Here is a 16,222-nt window from a genome sequence, read left to right as displayed (position 1 = left end):
GCCTGATGTGAACGATGCCTCGCATAAAAGAGCTCTCAGAAGACCTACGATTAAGAATTGTTGACTTGAATAAAGCTGGAATGGGTTATAAAAGTATCTCCAAAAGCCTTGCTGTTCATCAGTCCACGGTAAGACAAATTGTCTATAAATGGAGAAAGTTATGCACTGCTACTACTCTCCCTAGGAGTGGCCGTCCTGTAAAGATGACTGCAAGAGCACAGCACAGACTGCTCAGTGAGGTGAAGAAGAATCATAGAGTGTCAGCTAAAGACTTACAAAAGTATCTGGCATATGCTAACATCCCTGTTAGCGAATCTATGATACGTAAAACACTAAACAAGAATGGATTTCATAGGAGGATACCACAGAGGAAGCCACTGCTGTCTAAAAAAAAACATTGCTGCACGTTTACAGTTTGCACAAGAGCACCTGGATGTTCCACAGCAGTACTGGCAAAATATTCTGTGGACAGATGAAACCAAAGTTGAGTTGGAAGAAACACACAACACTATGTGTGGAGAAAAAGAGGTACAGCACACCAACTTCAAAACCTCATCCCAACTGTAAAGTATGGTGGTGGGGGTATCATGGTTTAGGGCTGCTTTGCTGTGTCAGGGCCTGGACGGATTGCTATCATCAAAGGAAAAATGAATTCCCAAGTTTATCAATACATTTTGCAGGAGAACTTAAGTCCATCTGTCCACCAGCTGAAGCTCAACAGAAGATGGGTGTTGCAACAAGACAACGACCCAAAGCATAGAAGTAAATCAACAACAGAATGGCTTAAACAGAAGAAAATACGCCTTCTGGAGTGGCCCAGTCAGAGTCCTGACCTCGACCCCATTTGAGATGCTGTGGCATGACCTCAAGAAAGCGATTCACACCAGACATCCCAAGAATATTGCTGAACTGAAACAGTTCTGTAAAGAGGAATGGTGAAGAATTACTCCTGACCGTTGTGCACGTCTGATCTGCAACTACAGGAAACGTTTGGTTGAAGTTATTGCATTGGTTCACATACTTTTTCCACCTGGACTGTGAATGTTTACATGGTGTGTTCAATAAAAACATGGTAACATTTAATTCTTTGTGTGTTATTAGTTTAAGCAGACTGTGATTGTCTATTGTTGCGACTTAGATGAAGATCAGATCACATTTTATGACCAATTTGTGCAGAAATCCATATCGTTCCAAAGCGTTCACATACTTTTTCTTGCAACTGTTTATATAGATGATATATATAGATCTATATATCTCTAATCTAAGCTATACCTAAGCTATAGCTTAGGTATAGCTTAGATATAGCTTAGATATAGCTCTATCTAATATATAAGTATATCTAAACTATACTTTGTGTTGTTCCTGGGGGTGGCTTTTGGTTCTGATGGCCAGTGGAATGGGGCAATGCTAATTTGATAAGGCTGCCGGCACTGGTAAGGATCGAGCAGGAGTTGGCCAGCAGCCAGATGTAGAGGCAGGGGAACGGGCACACCGGTGGATAACAAGGAGGAAGCGGGCACACCAGTCCAGTAATTCTTTTCACAAGGCTGCCGGCACTGGTAAGGATCGCGCATGCATGATCCCTCACAGGAGCCGGCGAGCGGCCAGAAGCAGAGGGAGTGGGCGGGCACACAAGGCTCTGACGTTTCGTGTACAGAGCCAGGCCACTCCCTAAGGCAGGGATAAATCTGTACAGGAAAGTCAGCACAGGGAGCTGGCTGGATGACGTCGGGGGTCAAGTGACCCACAGCAGCACTTAAGAAACCTGATGATATAGCTGAAAACAATACATTACAAAAGTATTATGTGGTATGTTATAAGGCACATTGTAAGAAATATATATAACTCAGATAACCCCCTTTAAGGAAACACAAAAAAGGTCTAGTCCTTAACAGTTATGATTCTACAAAGAAGCACAGTCATTATGCAAACTTTTTTGAAAACTCATGTACGCTTTAAGGAACCTCTACATATAATGTCCCAGTTACAGAATTTACCATATAGTTATTAGATATTGTATTCACAAATACAGTAGACATCATCATACGTAAAATGGGTGTATTATAGAATGTCCCCACACACTCAATTCTGCAGTGTAATCTGGAGAATACATGTTATAGAGCAGCAGGATCTGAGTAGATATATAGTTTTGTAAGAAAAGATTCAGTATACATTGTAATGTATTCATTTATATCTGCTATTTGTTATTTCAGTTATATATTGGGATGTCTTATCAGTGATTTATTGCATTCTCTTTGTAAGTGTGTATACATAGAAAGGTGTCAGTCACTGATATCTGTACACAGGGGAGGTGTTAACAATGATTGATAGCATTGTCTGTGTAAGTGTGTATACATATTTAGCTGTCAGTCACTGATAGTTGTACACAGGGGAGGTGTTAACAATGATTGATAGCATTGTCTGTGTAAGTGTGTATACATATTTAGCTGTCAGTCACTGATAGTTGTACCCAGGGGAGGTGTTATCAGAGATTTATATCATTCTCTATGTAAGTGTGTATATATGGATAGCTGTCAGTAACTGATAGTTGTACACACAGAAGATGTTATCAGTGATTGATAGCATTCTCTGTGTAAGTGTGTATACATAGATAGCTGTCAGTCACTGATAGCTGTACACAGCGGAGGTGTTATCAGTGATAGTATTCTCTGTGTAATTGTGTATACAGAGGTAGCTTTCTGTCACTGATAGCTGTACACAGGGGAGGTGTTATCAGTGATTGGTAGCATTATCTGTGTAAGTATGTATACATAGATAGCTGTCAGTCACTGATAGTTGTACACACAGAAGGTGTTATCAGTGATTGAAAGCATTATCTGTGTAAGTATGTATACATAGAGAGCTGTCATTCACTGATAGTTGTACATGGTGGAGGTGTTAACAGTGATTGATAGCATTCTCTGTGTAAGTGTGTGTACATATTTAGCTGTAAGTTACTGATAGTTGTACCCAGTGGAGGTGTTATCAGTGATTGATAGCATTCACTGTGTATGTGTGTATTCATAGCTGTCAGTCACTGATAGTTGTACACAGGGGAGATTGTATAAGTGATTATTAGCATTTTCTGTCTAAATGTGTATATATGGATAGCTGTCAGTCACTAATAGTCTTACACAGGGGAGGTGTTATCAGTAATGCATAGCATTCTCTGTGTAAGTGGGTATACATAGATAGCTTTGTGTCAGTGATAGCTGTACACAGGGGAGTTGTTATCAGTGATAGCATTCTTTGTGTAATTGTGTATACATATTTAGCTGTCATTCACTTAGAGTGGTTCATGGGGGAGGTGTTAACAGTGATTGATAGCATTCTCTGTGTAAGTGTGTATACATAGATAGCTGTCAGTCACTGATAGTTGTACACAGTGGAGGTGTTATCAGTGATTGATATATAGCATTCTGTGTAAGTGTGTATATATAGATAGCCATTAGTTACTGATATTTGTACATGTGGGAGGTTATCAGTGATTGATAGCATTTTCTGTGTAATTGTGTATACATAGATATCTGTCAGTCACTAATAGTTGTATACAGGTTAAGTGGTATCAGTTATTGATAGCATTCTCTGTGTAAGTGTGTATACAGAGATAGCTTTCTGTCACTGATAGCTGTACACAGGGGAGGTGTTATCAGTTATTGATAGCATTCTCTGTGTAAGTGTGTATACATATTTAGCTGTCAGTCACTGGTAGTTTTACACAGGGGAGGTTTTATAAGTGATTGTTAGCATTTTCTGTGTACGTGTGTATATATAGATAGCTGTGAGTAACTAATAGTTTTACACAAGGGAGGTGTTATCATTGATAGCATTCTCTGTGTAAGTGGGTATACATAGATAGCTGTCAGTTACTGATAGCTGTACACAGGGGAGGTGTTATCAGTGATTGATAGTATTCTCTGTGTAAGTGTGTATACAGATATAGCTTTCTGTCACTGATAGTTGTACATGGGGGAGGTGTTAACAGTGATTGATAGCATTCTCTGTGTAAGGGTCCATTCACACATCCGAAAGTGTTTTGCGGTCAGCAATTGCGGATCCGCAAAACACGGACACCGGCCATATGCGTTCCGCATTTTGCAGACTGCACATGGCCAGCACTTTAAATAGAAAAGCCTTTTCTTGTCCGCGTCTGTGAACAAGATTAGGACATGTTCTATTTTTTTGCGGAACGGAAGTGCGTATGTGGACAGCATACTGTTTGCTGTTTACGTCTTTTGCAGCCCCTTTGAAAATAAATGGGTCTGGATCCGTTACGCAACATTGCGGAATGGATCCGGACGCATTTTGTGGATGTGTGAATGGACCCTTAGTGTGTATATATAGATAGCTGTCAGTCACTTATAGTTATACACCGGGATTGTGTTATCAGTGATTGATAGCATTGTGTGTAAGTGTGTATACATAGATAGCTGTCAGTCACTGATAGTTGTACACAGGGAAGGTGTTATCAGTGATTAGTAGCATGCTCTCTGTAAGTGTGTATACATAGGTAGCTGTCAGTGACTGATAGTTATAAACAGGAGAGTCGTTATCAGTGATTGATAGCATTCTGTGTAAGTGTGTATATATAGATAGCTGTCAGTTACTGATATTTGTACATGTGGGAGGTGTTATTAGTAATAGCATTCTCTGTGTGAGTGTGTATAGAGAGATAGCTTTCTGTCACTGATAGCTGTACATGTGGGAGGTGTTATTAGTGATAGCATTCTCTGTGTAAGTATGTATAGAGAGATAGCTTTCTGTCACTGATAGCTGTACATGGGGGAGGTGTTATCAGTTATTGATATCATTCTGTATGTAAGTGTGTATATATAGAGATAGATGTCAGTCACTGAGAATTGTACACAGGGAAGGTGTTATCAGTGATTGATAGTATTATTTGTGTAAGTGTGTATACATAGATAGCTCTGTCACTGATAGTTGTACATGGGGGAGATGTTATCAATGATTGATGGCATTCTCTGTGTAAGCGTGTATACATAGATAGCTGTCAGTCACTGATAGTTGTACACAGGGGAGGTGTTATCAGTGATTGATGGAATTCTCTGTGTATGCGTGTATACATAGCTAGCTGTCAAAATAAAAATACATAATTAAAAAAAAATTAACATCATGGGCATCACCATGTGCGAAAACACTGATTCTATTAAAATATAAAAATATTTATTCCATATGGCAAATAGCAAAGCAGAAAACCAGTCAAAATGGCCAACTCGCCATTTTTTTGGTTGCTTCATCTTTCACGAAAAGTGTAATAAAAAGTGATCAAAAAGTCATACACACCCCAAAATGGTATCAATGAAAAGTACAGATCACCCTACAAAAATTAAGCCCTCTCACAGCTCCGTAACATAAAAATAAGTTATGGTGGTCAGAATATGGCAATGTGATATTGTTGTAATCGTACTCATGCGGAGAATGAAAGTAAAAGATCAGTTTTACCGCATAGGAAACTTTTTAAAAGCAAAACCCATAGAACTATGGCGGAATTGTGTGTTTTTTATAATTCCACCCCATTTGGATTTTTTTTTCTTTTTGGTCTTAGTTAAACAATGTGGGTCTTCAGGTCCATGCAAACCTATGCATCTCCATAGTAACAGACAAATCTTGTATAATCTGATCTTGCAGATATACCGTACTTTTTTCCATCTGCTCCCAGTCTTCTGTTAACATACATTCGATATATTACAAAGATTTAGGGGATTCATGAATAAAAGGCGCAGACTAAGTAGGGTTTGTTTGTTGTCTTTTACCGTGGAGACTCATAGATTTTCATACACAGAATGAAAGGACATTTTGAATCAAGACTTATTGCAAAGTTGCTTCATTTTAGATGCGTTGGCACAATAAAACAAAAGTACTTGTGAAGGTGGACACTTGGCAGACAGACATATCTTTTTCTTTGTTTCCAGATTCCTCGGCTGGATAATCATGTTCTCATGAGAGAGTTATATCTGGATGACAATAACTTAACAACGCTGACAGACTTGTCGTCATATTGGTTACCTTTGTTGCAAGTTTTCTCAGCATCACACAACAGGTAAAAATCACTTCTTATTTCATGTTAGCCAGAGATAGGCAATTATTTTCTGGACATGTAGTAATGTGGGTTTTATAGAACTGGTAATATAAAAGTAGTCACAGCATTATTTAGAAGAAATCTTGAACATTTCGGTGGGAACAAGGGATAGAGCTGTTGCAATAAAGTTAAAAAAGAATAAAAATTTTGTAAAAAATCTACAGAAGTTAAAAGATCTCCTGACAATGCACTGAGACTTCATGAGCAATGGACTAGTCAGCACTGGATATTGACTTTTGGTTAGATTTTCATATTTTTTAGCTGTACTGATCATCATTTAGATTTAGGCTACTTTCACACTTGTGTTTTGGCTTTCCGTTTGTGAGATCCGTCATGGGTTAAAACGGACCAGTTTTGCCCTAATGCATTCTGAATGTAAAAACAATCCGCTCAGAATGCATCAGTTTGCCTCCGATCAGTCTCCATTCCGCTCTGGAGGTGGACACCAAAACGCTGCCTGCAGCGTTTTGCTGTCCTCTTGACGAAACTGAGCCAAACGGATCCGTCCTGGCACACAATGTAAGTCAATGGGGGCGGCTCTGTTTTCTCTGTTGTATTATCTGAACGGATTCGTTTTTGCAGATCCATGACGGATCCGCCCAAAACTTGAGTGTGAAAGTAGCCTTACATTTTTCTGTGTTTTCAGGCGAAGTTTCGAAAACTATGTCCCAAGCAGAAAATTAAATCTGTCAATTAAAAAGGAAAAAAGCAGGGCACCACTGGTCCCCTTCTTTAGACTGCTGGGAAGTCATGTGATATCCTCAGTAGCGCCACTTCAAGTATTCATGCAGTCTTGGCACAACTCAGCCACAGGCCAATGCTGTCATTGACGACTTCTATGTCGTGATATCACTATGGACATCACATCACCGCCTGATGTTCGAAACAGAGGAGGCAATGCAGCTAGCCACAGTACGGGGAAGGGAAGGGTTTTTCTAAATTCACCTAAAGTTAAAAATGAAAGAAATAAAAGTTAAAATTAAACTTTAAAAATGAATGAAATCCAAGTAAGAGCAGCCAATGAAGACATTGCTCACAGTCAGTAATTGGATGTTATAGAGCTGTACTTTATTACATACTGAAATGTATGTCCTTTACTTTGAACGCGGTTACATTATCATGCTTTTAAATATTACAATCTATGTTCTCTTTATTGCAGCATAACTCACCTCGCACCATTCAATACTTTTATCTCACTTGAAGAATTGAATCTAACTAGCAACTGCTTATCGGGTACGTTCAGAAAGGACTTGTTGTGATTTTTATTTCATGGATTAATATAGTGTTTGTGCAAGTTTCAAATCCTGTTTTCTGATATACTAACACTAGGATCAAAGCGGGAGATTTATCAAAGACTGGCATTTTACACTGGTCTTTGAAACTTCGCTGCCTGAGAATGTGACTAATTTATTAGGCGCATCCTCCCGCAGTACATGCGCCAGAATGAAATCTACATAGATAAATGCGCCTGGCCCCGCCCTCTCCCCACCTTTGTTACTCCCCCTTTTTCAGAAAGCGACCGGGGCAGTGCAGAAATGCCACTCGCAAGTTGCGTAAAATTAAGCAAACACGATGTATGCAACTTTTTTATGCCAAAAAGTGGTGCAGAGAGATAATAAATCTGCCCCAAAGTCTTCACCTACCACAGTTTTTAGTATGGAGAAAACTGGAGTGGCGTGCCAAACTTCATGCAGATTATTCCTGTTTGTGGTCCCACTGAGAACTCCATGGCTGCAGGACAGCAGAGCTACTATCGATCCTCCGTGCAGGCCGTATTTATGTATTGCTTTTTATTTTCTAGTGTTACATACTGTATCCCAGTGGCTGGAAGGATGTATGCATTTAAGAAAACTTTCTATTAGTAGGAACCCATTTCTCCAAGAACAGAATTGGAGGTGAGCTAATTAACACTAAATACTAAAGGCAAATAATTTATCAGTTTTCTGTGTTTTCTTTGTCATAAGAGAAAATCTTGGCAGTATTTCCCATTGTAATGTCTTGCCGTTAGCATTACACTATGTGACTGTATTTCATTGTGATTCGGACATAAAAATAGAATATTTATGTTTTATGTTTTACAACGTGACCAGCAGATGTCCCCATAATCACTTCTTTTCACTTGGACTGCAAAAGCAGGAATTTCACTTGCTTGTAATCCTCCTCGTCACCAGCAGATGGTGCCAGATGGTGTATCTTCCAGTTTCTTCATCTAGACAGTTTTTATTTTTATTACTTCATACTTCTTGATGCTACTAACTTGACATTTAGTCAGATAAGGCCCAGAGATCAGTGAAGGCTAAAGCCATTTTAGTATTTCATTAATGTAAAATAATGTTTTTTTAGAAATATACTGTATTAAGTAAAATTTGATTTTAAGATATGATGTATTTTAAATGAAATACATTGAATTCATGGTTTTCCATTATGATCGGGCTATGAGTTCCACAAATTTCACTTATATAATCGATTGGTTAAAGAGATATTCCTGGGGAATTGTGGGTTTTGATTAATGTTTTGTTTTTGTTTAATATTTGAGGGTATATCATATATTATTTTATGACCTGCATGTAGACATTTTCAGGTAGCAGTGATGCAGGGAGATAGCAGTTTTTGGTCTTTTTCCTATATTTTGATGGGATCGAATTTGCACTATAATAAAAACATTGTGCTCTAGGCATAGATGAACAAATTGATAGCAAATATGTGAGGCACCTAGAAGTGCCACAAATGGTAGAAATAGTTCCCCATTACCTAAGTAGTACAATGTAATTGACAAGACAAAGTAAGGGAGTTGGAACCATTTATTTGATTGAAAAGCGTGTCTTCAAAATGGTAGAAATTTACACTTTTAATTGGTGTAAAGTTTAGTCTTCCTGTATGAACGTTGACCACTGCTTGAGAACATAACTGCTGTTGTCCTGGTGTCCCATGTCCACCGCTGCCTTGCCGTTCCCTACAGGCATGGGAGCTGCACTAACCCATGCGGCCCTATCCTAGCCCACACTCTTCTCTTAGCTGACGGCAGTCTCAGCCTTCGGCACATATAATGCCTTCTGCAGGCTGCTGCCTATGTGCCTTGCCTGTTGCTGAGATCTCCTGATTTCCTACGCTTGCATCCCATCCTCTTAAAGGGCCAGTGCACACACGTTTTTAATCCTTCCCCAGCCTATGGCTAGCCACCCCAGTGTATATAAGGCACCTTCCACAGTGGGAGAGTGCCTGAGCTTTAGGTTTCTGGTGTCTAGTATACCTGCGAAGGTGTTATATCCTGTCTGACTACCCGTGTACAAAATTTCTGCCAGACAACCAACTCTGACTCCACACCACCTGCCCTGATTTTTGCCTGTTCCTCATATTGCTCCAAGGCCACCCTGACTTTGAATCTGTCTTTATGGTTACATTAGTACTTGTCCTGCCCTCATCTCAGCCCGTATTCTGACTATGCTTATTGCCTGACCCTTCAGTGCCTGTGGGTCAGCCGCCAACCACATTAAATCTTTCTCAGAGGGTAGCAGCCTGGTGGCTTCCCTGCAGTGCAGTCCACATCCATATACCGGGGTACTGTCAGCATAATGCCCTTAGCGTGAGACCACATTCAAACTAGTTGATTGGTACAATAGGTTCGCACCCACTGCTGAAACAACTGCACCTTGCAAGCCGCTAAGTTCTGGAGAGTACTCTTTAACCGGTGTTAAATAGCCCATTCAGTGCTTCCTGGGATAAAGGATATGCAGATTAGCTGTCTTCCAAGATAAAGAATGCTGTGCATTTTGGCTGCCTGTGCTCCAGAACTGAAATTTACTCCACCCAGGAGATGAACTAGAATTTCCAACGTAATGTGCACTAGTTTTCTGGTTCACATATTGTCATATTTGTTGGGCTGCAGAATTCTCACTCCTCCTGTCCACACCTCGCCCAGTTTTTACTAAAGTGGCAAGAGTGTCAGAAAAGGGGGGGAAAGTCACATATTTTGGTGCAAATTGGGGCTTTTATATGCCAGAAAACTGGCGGAGAAGCTTAATACATCTCCCCTTTTGAGACTTTCGAAGCAAAATGAACTAGCATTCTGGCTTAAAGACGCTGTCTCACTTCAGCGAATGGTATTTATCATGTAGATAACGTTAATACAAGGCACTTACTAATGTATTGGGATTCTCCACAGTACCTCCTTTGCTGGCTGGATTCATTTTTCCATCACATTATACACTGCTCGTTTCCATGGTTATGACCACCGTACAAGCCCAGCTTCGCCACCAGAGAGACCAGCACTTTGTCCTATATAGTACAAGCAGGTCCACCACTGATGGATTGCAAGGTGGTCATAACCCCTGGAAAGTAGCAGTGTATAATGTGATGGAAAAATAAGTCCAGCCAGCAAAGGAGGCAATATGGACAATCACAATACATTAGTAAGTGCCTTGTATTAACTTTCTCTACATGATAAATGCCAGTTGCTGAAGTGAGACAACCCCTTTAACCCCTTAAGGACCCTTTTGCGTTTTCCACTCCCCGCCTTCCCATAGTAATAACTTTTTTATTTTTCCATTCACATAGCCTTATGAGGGCTTATTTTTGCAGGACAAGTTGTACTTTTTAATGGCACCATTTACGGTTGCATACCATGTAGTAGGGATCGGGAAAAAAAATCCAAATGGGGTAGAATTGAGAAAAAAATGCAATTCTGATAGTTTTTTTTTTTTTTTACACTGTATACTATGCGGTAAAATTGACCTGTTATCTTCATTCTCCAGGTCAGTACGGTTCCAATGATACCACACTTGTATAATTTTTCTTGCTTTTTAAAGGGCTTCTGTCACCCCACTAAAGTCTTTTTTTTTTTTTTGGCTTCTTATAATCCTTATACTGCGATATATTAATATATGATGCTATTACTCCTTTTGGTTCAGTAGTTATTTAAAAAAACAGACTTTTATAATATGTAAATTACCTGTCTACCAGCAAGTAGGGCAGCTACTTGCTGGCTAGCAGCCGCATCCTCCTTTCATAAAGACGCCCCCTCCTCATGTTGATTGACAGGGCCAGCAAACGCGCCCGTCCTCTGGCTGGCCCTGTCTGCGTTCAAAATCTGGCGCCTGCGCCGTACCTGTCTTCAGTCGGCACAGGCGCACTGAGAGGAGGACGCTCGCTCGGCCGCTCCATCCTCAATGCGCCTGTGCCGATGACGTCACATCTACACCCGGCGCAGGCGCACTGAGGAAGGAGCGGCCGAGCGAGCGTCCTCCTCTCACTGTGCCTGCGCCGACTGAAGACCGGTACTACTGCGCAGGGAAGGGAATTTAAGACCAGTATACACAATGTCAGTCTTAATAAATCCCCCCCCCCTCCCCCAGTGTGAATCAGCATGTAGTAGTATAGAAATGAAAAACTGGATAATAAAGAACCACAAGCATACATCTCTATGGGAATCAAGAAATCCGTTTATTTCAAAAAAGTATCACAAAATGTAACATATTTGGATAGACAGGAAAAAAAAAACATTTTAAACTGCACAGTTAGCTCACCTAAACAGCGCACCCTTTTAATAAAGTGAAAGGGTAATCTATACATGACTGGCCAGATAACAAACCCTGCATAGTCTATACACAGTAATTGAAAGATGCTCAAATAGTATGCAAAACCCTAAAATGTGTCACATACACAGTCAAGTAGTGCAATATCAATAATACAAAGATGGGTTTTTGACCAGAAGCTTAAAAGTGTGTGAAACATATGCACTATATACCCCAAAACCTGCATCCTTATTGGCCTATATGGTTATGAAGCCCCATGAACGTCAACATTGCTTCAAATGGAGTAATTCATACTGCATCCTCTCTGTGCTAAATACTCGTTATTTTCAGTGGATGCAGTGGATCTTTTCACACCAATGCAGAACCTTATGTGGGTATATCCAGGACCGAGGTGGTAGAGATCAATTCTTTCTGTTGAAGTAAAGTAGATAACACATCTCCTCAGGTTATTACATGTATATACGTACCTGCAGTTCTGCACCAGTGTGAATAGATCCACTGCAACCGCTTTGCATCTGGAGCACATCTGCTGGCGGAGTGGTCCAGAGAGTCCTCCAGCAGTATACCGCTTTACTGTGAAAAAGCAGTTGTGGGTGTTGCGCTCCAGACACCTCCGATGAAGGTGAGGTCAATAGCGCTACATTTCTTTTTCATTTCTGTTTAGACTTTATCTAAAAATTTGTATTAGTAAACCTGCCCCACTACATATATACTTACCGTTTCCACTTTTATTGATCATGGACACCATGTATGGTGTAAAAAGCAGGAACCGTAATAGTTGGAACTGCAGCTGGCAGCGGTGGGTTAATAACGTTCAGTCTCGATGCTTGCAGATGTCAGGCTTGCCATTTGCTAGCGGTATTGCCAGTATAACCTTACGATTACTGCAGGCTGATGAGAGTTGTTTGCAGCGATTGAACGTGATGCGTTTCTGAATAACCTACATCTGTAGTAGCAGTGGGCTCCCGGGTGAACCATAAAAAGGCACATATGTGTATATAAATTATGTCATAAACTTACCAGCTTCACTGCTCTAAGTACATTCATATCTGAGCCCAACAATAACTGTTGAAAATGGTTGTCGATGGAATTTTATAGATTCAGCCTAATCTTTAGCTAAAAGTTATCTTTGGAAAATCAGCACATAAACACCACATAAAGTAAGGAGTCTACTGCTTTCATATGTATACTGATTAATTGTGATGTCGGGCTGTAAAAGTACAATCTCTTAGGATTTTCTTAAGCTGCTTTTATAGATGGGGTATATAAATGCTACTAATACTGTACTCATATGTAGGATGCTGTTAATTTCCCCTCTTCTTCACTGTGTTCCCTAGAAAGCAATAATTTGACTTAACAGCCTTTTTCCAGTAAATTGAAGGAAAATGGTTCTGTGTGGTTAATGCACAGGGCTTGTAATTCTAAAACTTGACTGCTAGAGACTTGTGTAACAGTCCCACATCTGCCTTAAAACGGAGTGTTTTTTCCATTGAAAGCCATTGTGGCGTAAACTACATGGAAGTCTTTTTGTCATTTTTTAGTGGCATTTTGTTTATTAGTCTATTGTGCTTCCTATAGTTTCACACATTTCTCTTCAGAGAAAGAAATGTATATGGCTGGGTTCACTTCTGCATAGGAGACTCTGGGGCCTCTGGGGTCTTTTGTCTCTATTTTGTGTCTATTTTTTCTGGTAAAATCTCAGACAGTATGACAGAACCCCAAGGAACCCATTATAAGTCAATGCAGTACAATGGGTGCCATCCCGCTGATTTGGATTTGCATTCTGCAGATTCACTGCGTTTTACAGTAGCAACAAAGTGGCTGACATTTTAACAAATCTCATTGACTTCTGCAGTGTACATTGAACTGTGGGTTGGATTTTAAATCCACAGCACTTCAATTTATTCTGCAAAGTTTTGCCATGAGTTTTTGCAATGAAATTGGTGGCAAATCCGCAGCAAAATCCGCATGTAATTCATGCATGTGACATACCCCAACTCTAGTAATCCTTGTACCTTTTGTGTCAACCAAATGAACAGGAGAGATTTCTATTCCCTGAAAGTAAAGAATAATAGTTTCAATTGAATGAACTACAAGGAATTGATACTGAAAATATATTATAAAGTTTTCAGTACACGAATACCGAATGACAATTTACTAAATGAATTTGGAAGGTAATACAGAACCTGTAGCAATCTATGGGCCCCACTATACCTATACATGCGTTCCTACAGAGGTACATCAATATGGCAATCGTCAGCGCATGCAGTATTACAGACCTAGAACTATTGCTTAATAGATAATACTTAACAAAAAGCACCATATGCATAAGACCTTAAAGATACCTGAGTTTAAAAAAAAGTTGGTATGATGGCAGTGCTTTATTGAACAATCATAAGTGTGATTGGGGTTGCCTGTTTTAATTGCACAACTAGATGCATTTCTCTCACAAGCAGGGGCATCTCCCTTTTGTGGAATCTGCCAGTACTGTATGCAGTAACCTCACTTCCCTTACTTCCCACTATGTTTGTTTCCTGTAGGGAGCTCAAAAAGCTGATAAGGAGGGGAGAGATCAGACTTACAGACTAGCAGGAACTTTTCTGCTCTACTGAAGCAATGTAGAAGGGTGCTTCTATCAGGCTCAGGAGCACAGCTAGCGCTGGCATGCCCCCACTTCCTGTGAACTGTCTTCTATGTCTCTGTTACTAGAGGCAGATTCAACTTAACAACAGGCAGTGGACTGCAAGTTAGGTGGAAGTGAGACCCCTAGTTGCCATTAGTGATGAGCGGCAGGGGCAATATTCAAATTCGAGATATTTCACGAATTCGCAATTATTTTCTTGATTGCTAAATTCGTTAATGTAATATTCGCGTAAAGCGCTCGCAATACAGGCGTGGGTCACTTTTGCTACATTTTCCAAGTTGCTAGAAGTTTCCTGAGACTGGAGAAAATGGTTGGCACGGCAGAACATTAAAAATGGCTTTATATGCAGATCGAGTCCTCCAATATATTTGCAATTGCGCTAATCGGCAATTAATGATGCACATATTTTGGCGCAATACGTGAAACTTCACATTTTAGCAGGTATGTATGGACAGCAGAACCTATCAGCTTCACTATATCAGGATATAACCTACACTGACTATCTCCCACTAACTATCTGTATTATATATATATATATATATATATATATATATAAGTTATCTAACTATCTACAGTTGCAAGAAAAAGTATGTGAACCCTTTTGAATGTTATGGATTTCTGCACAAATTGGTCATAAAATGTGATCTGATCTTCATCTAAGTCACAACAATAGACAATCACAGTCTGCTTAAACTAATAACCAGTGATGGCCAGTTTGCAGTGTTCGCCAGCGAACACATGCGGGATGCCATCTTAACTCACAAGTCCGGCGATGCACAGGTAATCCCTTACCTGTGCCTGTGCCGCAAGCTGGTCTGAAACAAATGCGTTCACCGGGAGCAGGAAGTTCCGAGAACAGCCCGATGAAGGTCCCGGGCGGCTGTTCTCAGAACTGCCTGCTCCCGGTGACCGCATTTGTTTCAGACCGGCTCGCGGCACAGGCACAGGTAAGGGCTTACCTGTGCATCAGCGGACTTGTGTGTTAAGATGGCAGCCCACATGTGTTCGCTGGCGAAAACTGCGAACTGGCCTTCACTGCTAATAACACACAAATAAATAAATGTTGCCATGTTTTTATTGAACACATGTAAATCATCACAGTGCAGGTGGAAAAGGTATGTGAACCCTTGGATTTAATAACTGGTTGAACCTCCTTTGGCAGCAATAACTTCAGCCAAACGTTTTCTGTAGTTGCAGATCAGACGTGCACAACGGTCAGGAGTAATTCTTGACCATTCCTCTTTACAGAACTGTTTCAGTTCAGCAATATTCTTGGGATGTCTGGTGTGAATCACTTTCTTGAGGTCATGCCACAGCATCTCAATCGGGTTGAGGTCAGGACTCTGACTGGGCCACTCCAGAAGGCGTATTTTCTTCTGTTTAAGCCATTCTGATTTACTTCTATGCTTTGGATCGTTGTCCTGTTGCAACACCCATCTTCTGTTGAGCTTCAGCTGGTGGACATATGGCCTTAAGTTCTCCTGCAAAATGTCTTTCGATGATAGCAATCCGTCCAGGCCCTGACGCAGCAAAGCAGCCCCAAACCATGATGCCCCCACCACCATACTTCACAGTTGGGATGAGGTTTTGATGTTGGTGTGCTGTGCCTCTTTTTCTCCACACATAGTGTTGTGTGTTTCTTCCAAACAATTCAACTTTGGTTTCAGCTGTCCACAGAATATTTTGCCAGTACTGCTGTGGAACATCCAGGTGCACTTGTGCAAACTGTAAACATGCAGCAATGTTTTTTTCGGACAGTAGTGGCTTCCTCTGTGGTATCCTCCCATGAAATTCATTCTTGTTTAGTGTTTTACGTATCGTAGATTCGCTAACAGGGATGTTATCATATGCCAGAGACTTTTGTAAGTCTTTAGCTGACACTCTAGGATTCTTCTTCACCTCATTGAGCAGTCTGCGCTGTGCTCTTGCAGTCATCTTTACAGGACG

The 16,222-nt window shown here is 40.5% G+C and overlaps 1 protein-coding gene across 1 annotated transcript in view; it reads left to right on the top strand.

Annotated features, from left to right (window-relative positions):
• Positions 1-16,222, top strand: part of LRRIQ1 (leucine rich repeats and IQ motif containing 1) — a 157,206-nt gene that overhangs the window by 41,757 nt on the left and 99,227 nt on the right. Inside the window, exons 11-13 of the mRNA XM_044277251.1 lie at positions 5,934-6,061; positions 7,260-7,333; positions 7,902-7,995. Of these exons, the coding sequence (XP_044133186.1) occupies positions 5,934-6,061; positions 7,260-7,333; positions 7,902-7,995 (296 nt within the window). The remainder of the gene's footprint in view (positions 1-5,933; positions 6,062-7,259; positions 7,334-7,901; positions 7,996-16,222) is intronic.

The sequence above is a fragment of the Bufo gargarizans genome, chromosome 2 (genome assembly GCF_014858855.1).
Source record: "Bufo gargarizans isolate SCDJY-AF-19 chromosome 2, ASM1485885v1, whole genome shotgun sequence".
NCBI lineage: Eukaryota > Metazoa > Chordata > Amphibia > Anura > Bufonidae > Bufo > Bufo gargarizans.
Note: the sequence above shows the minus strand (reverse complement) of the source record. Positions and strands in the feature narration are given on the sequence as shown.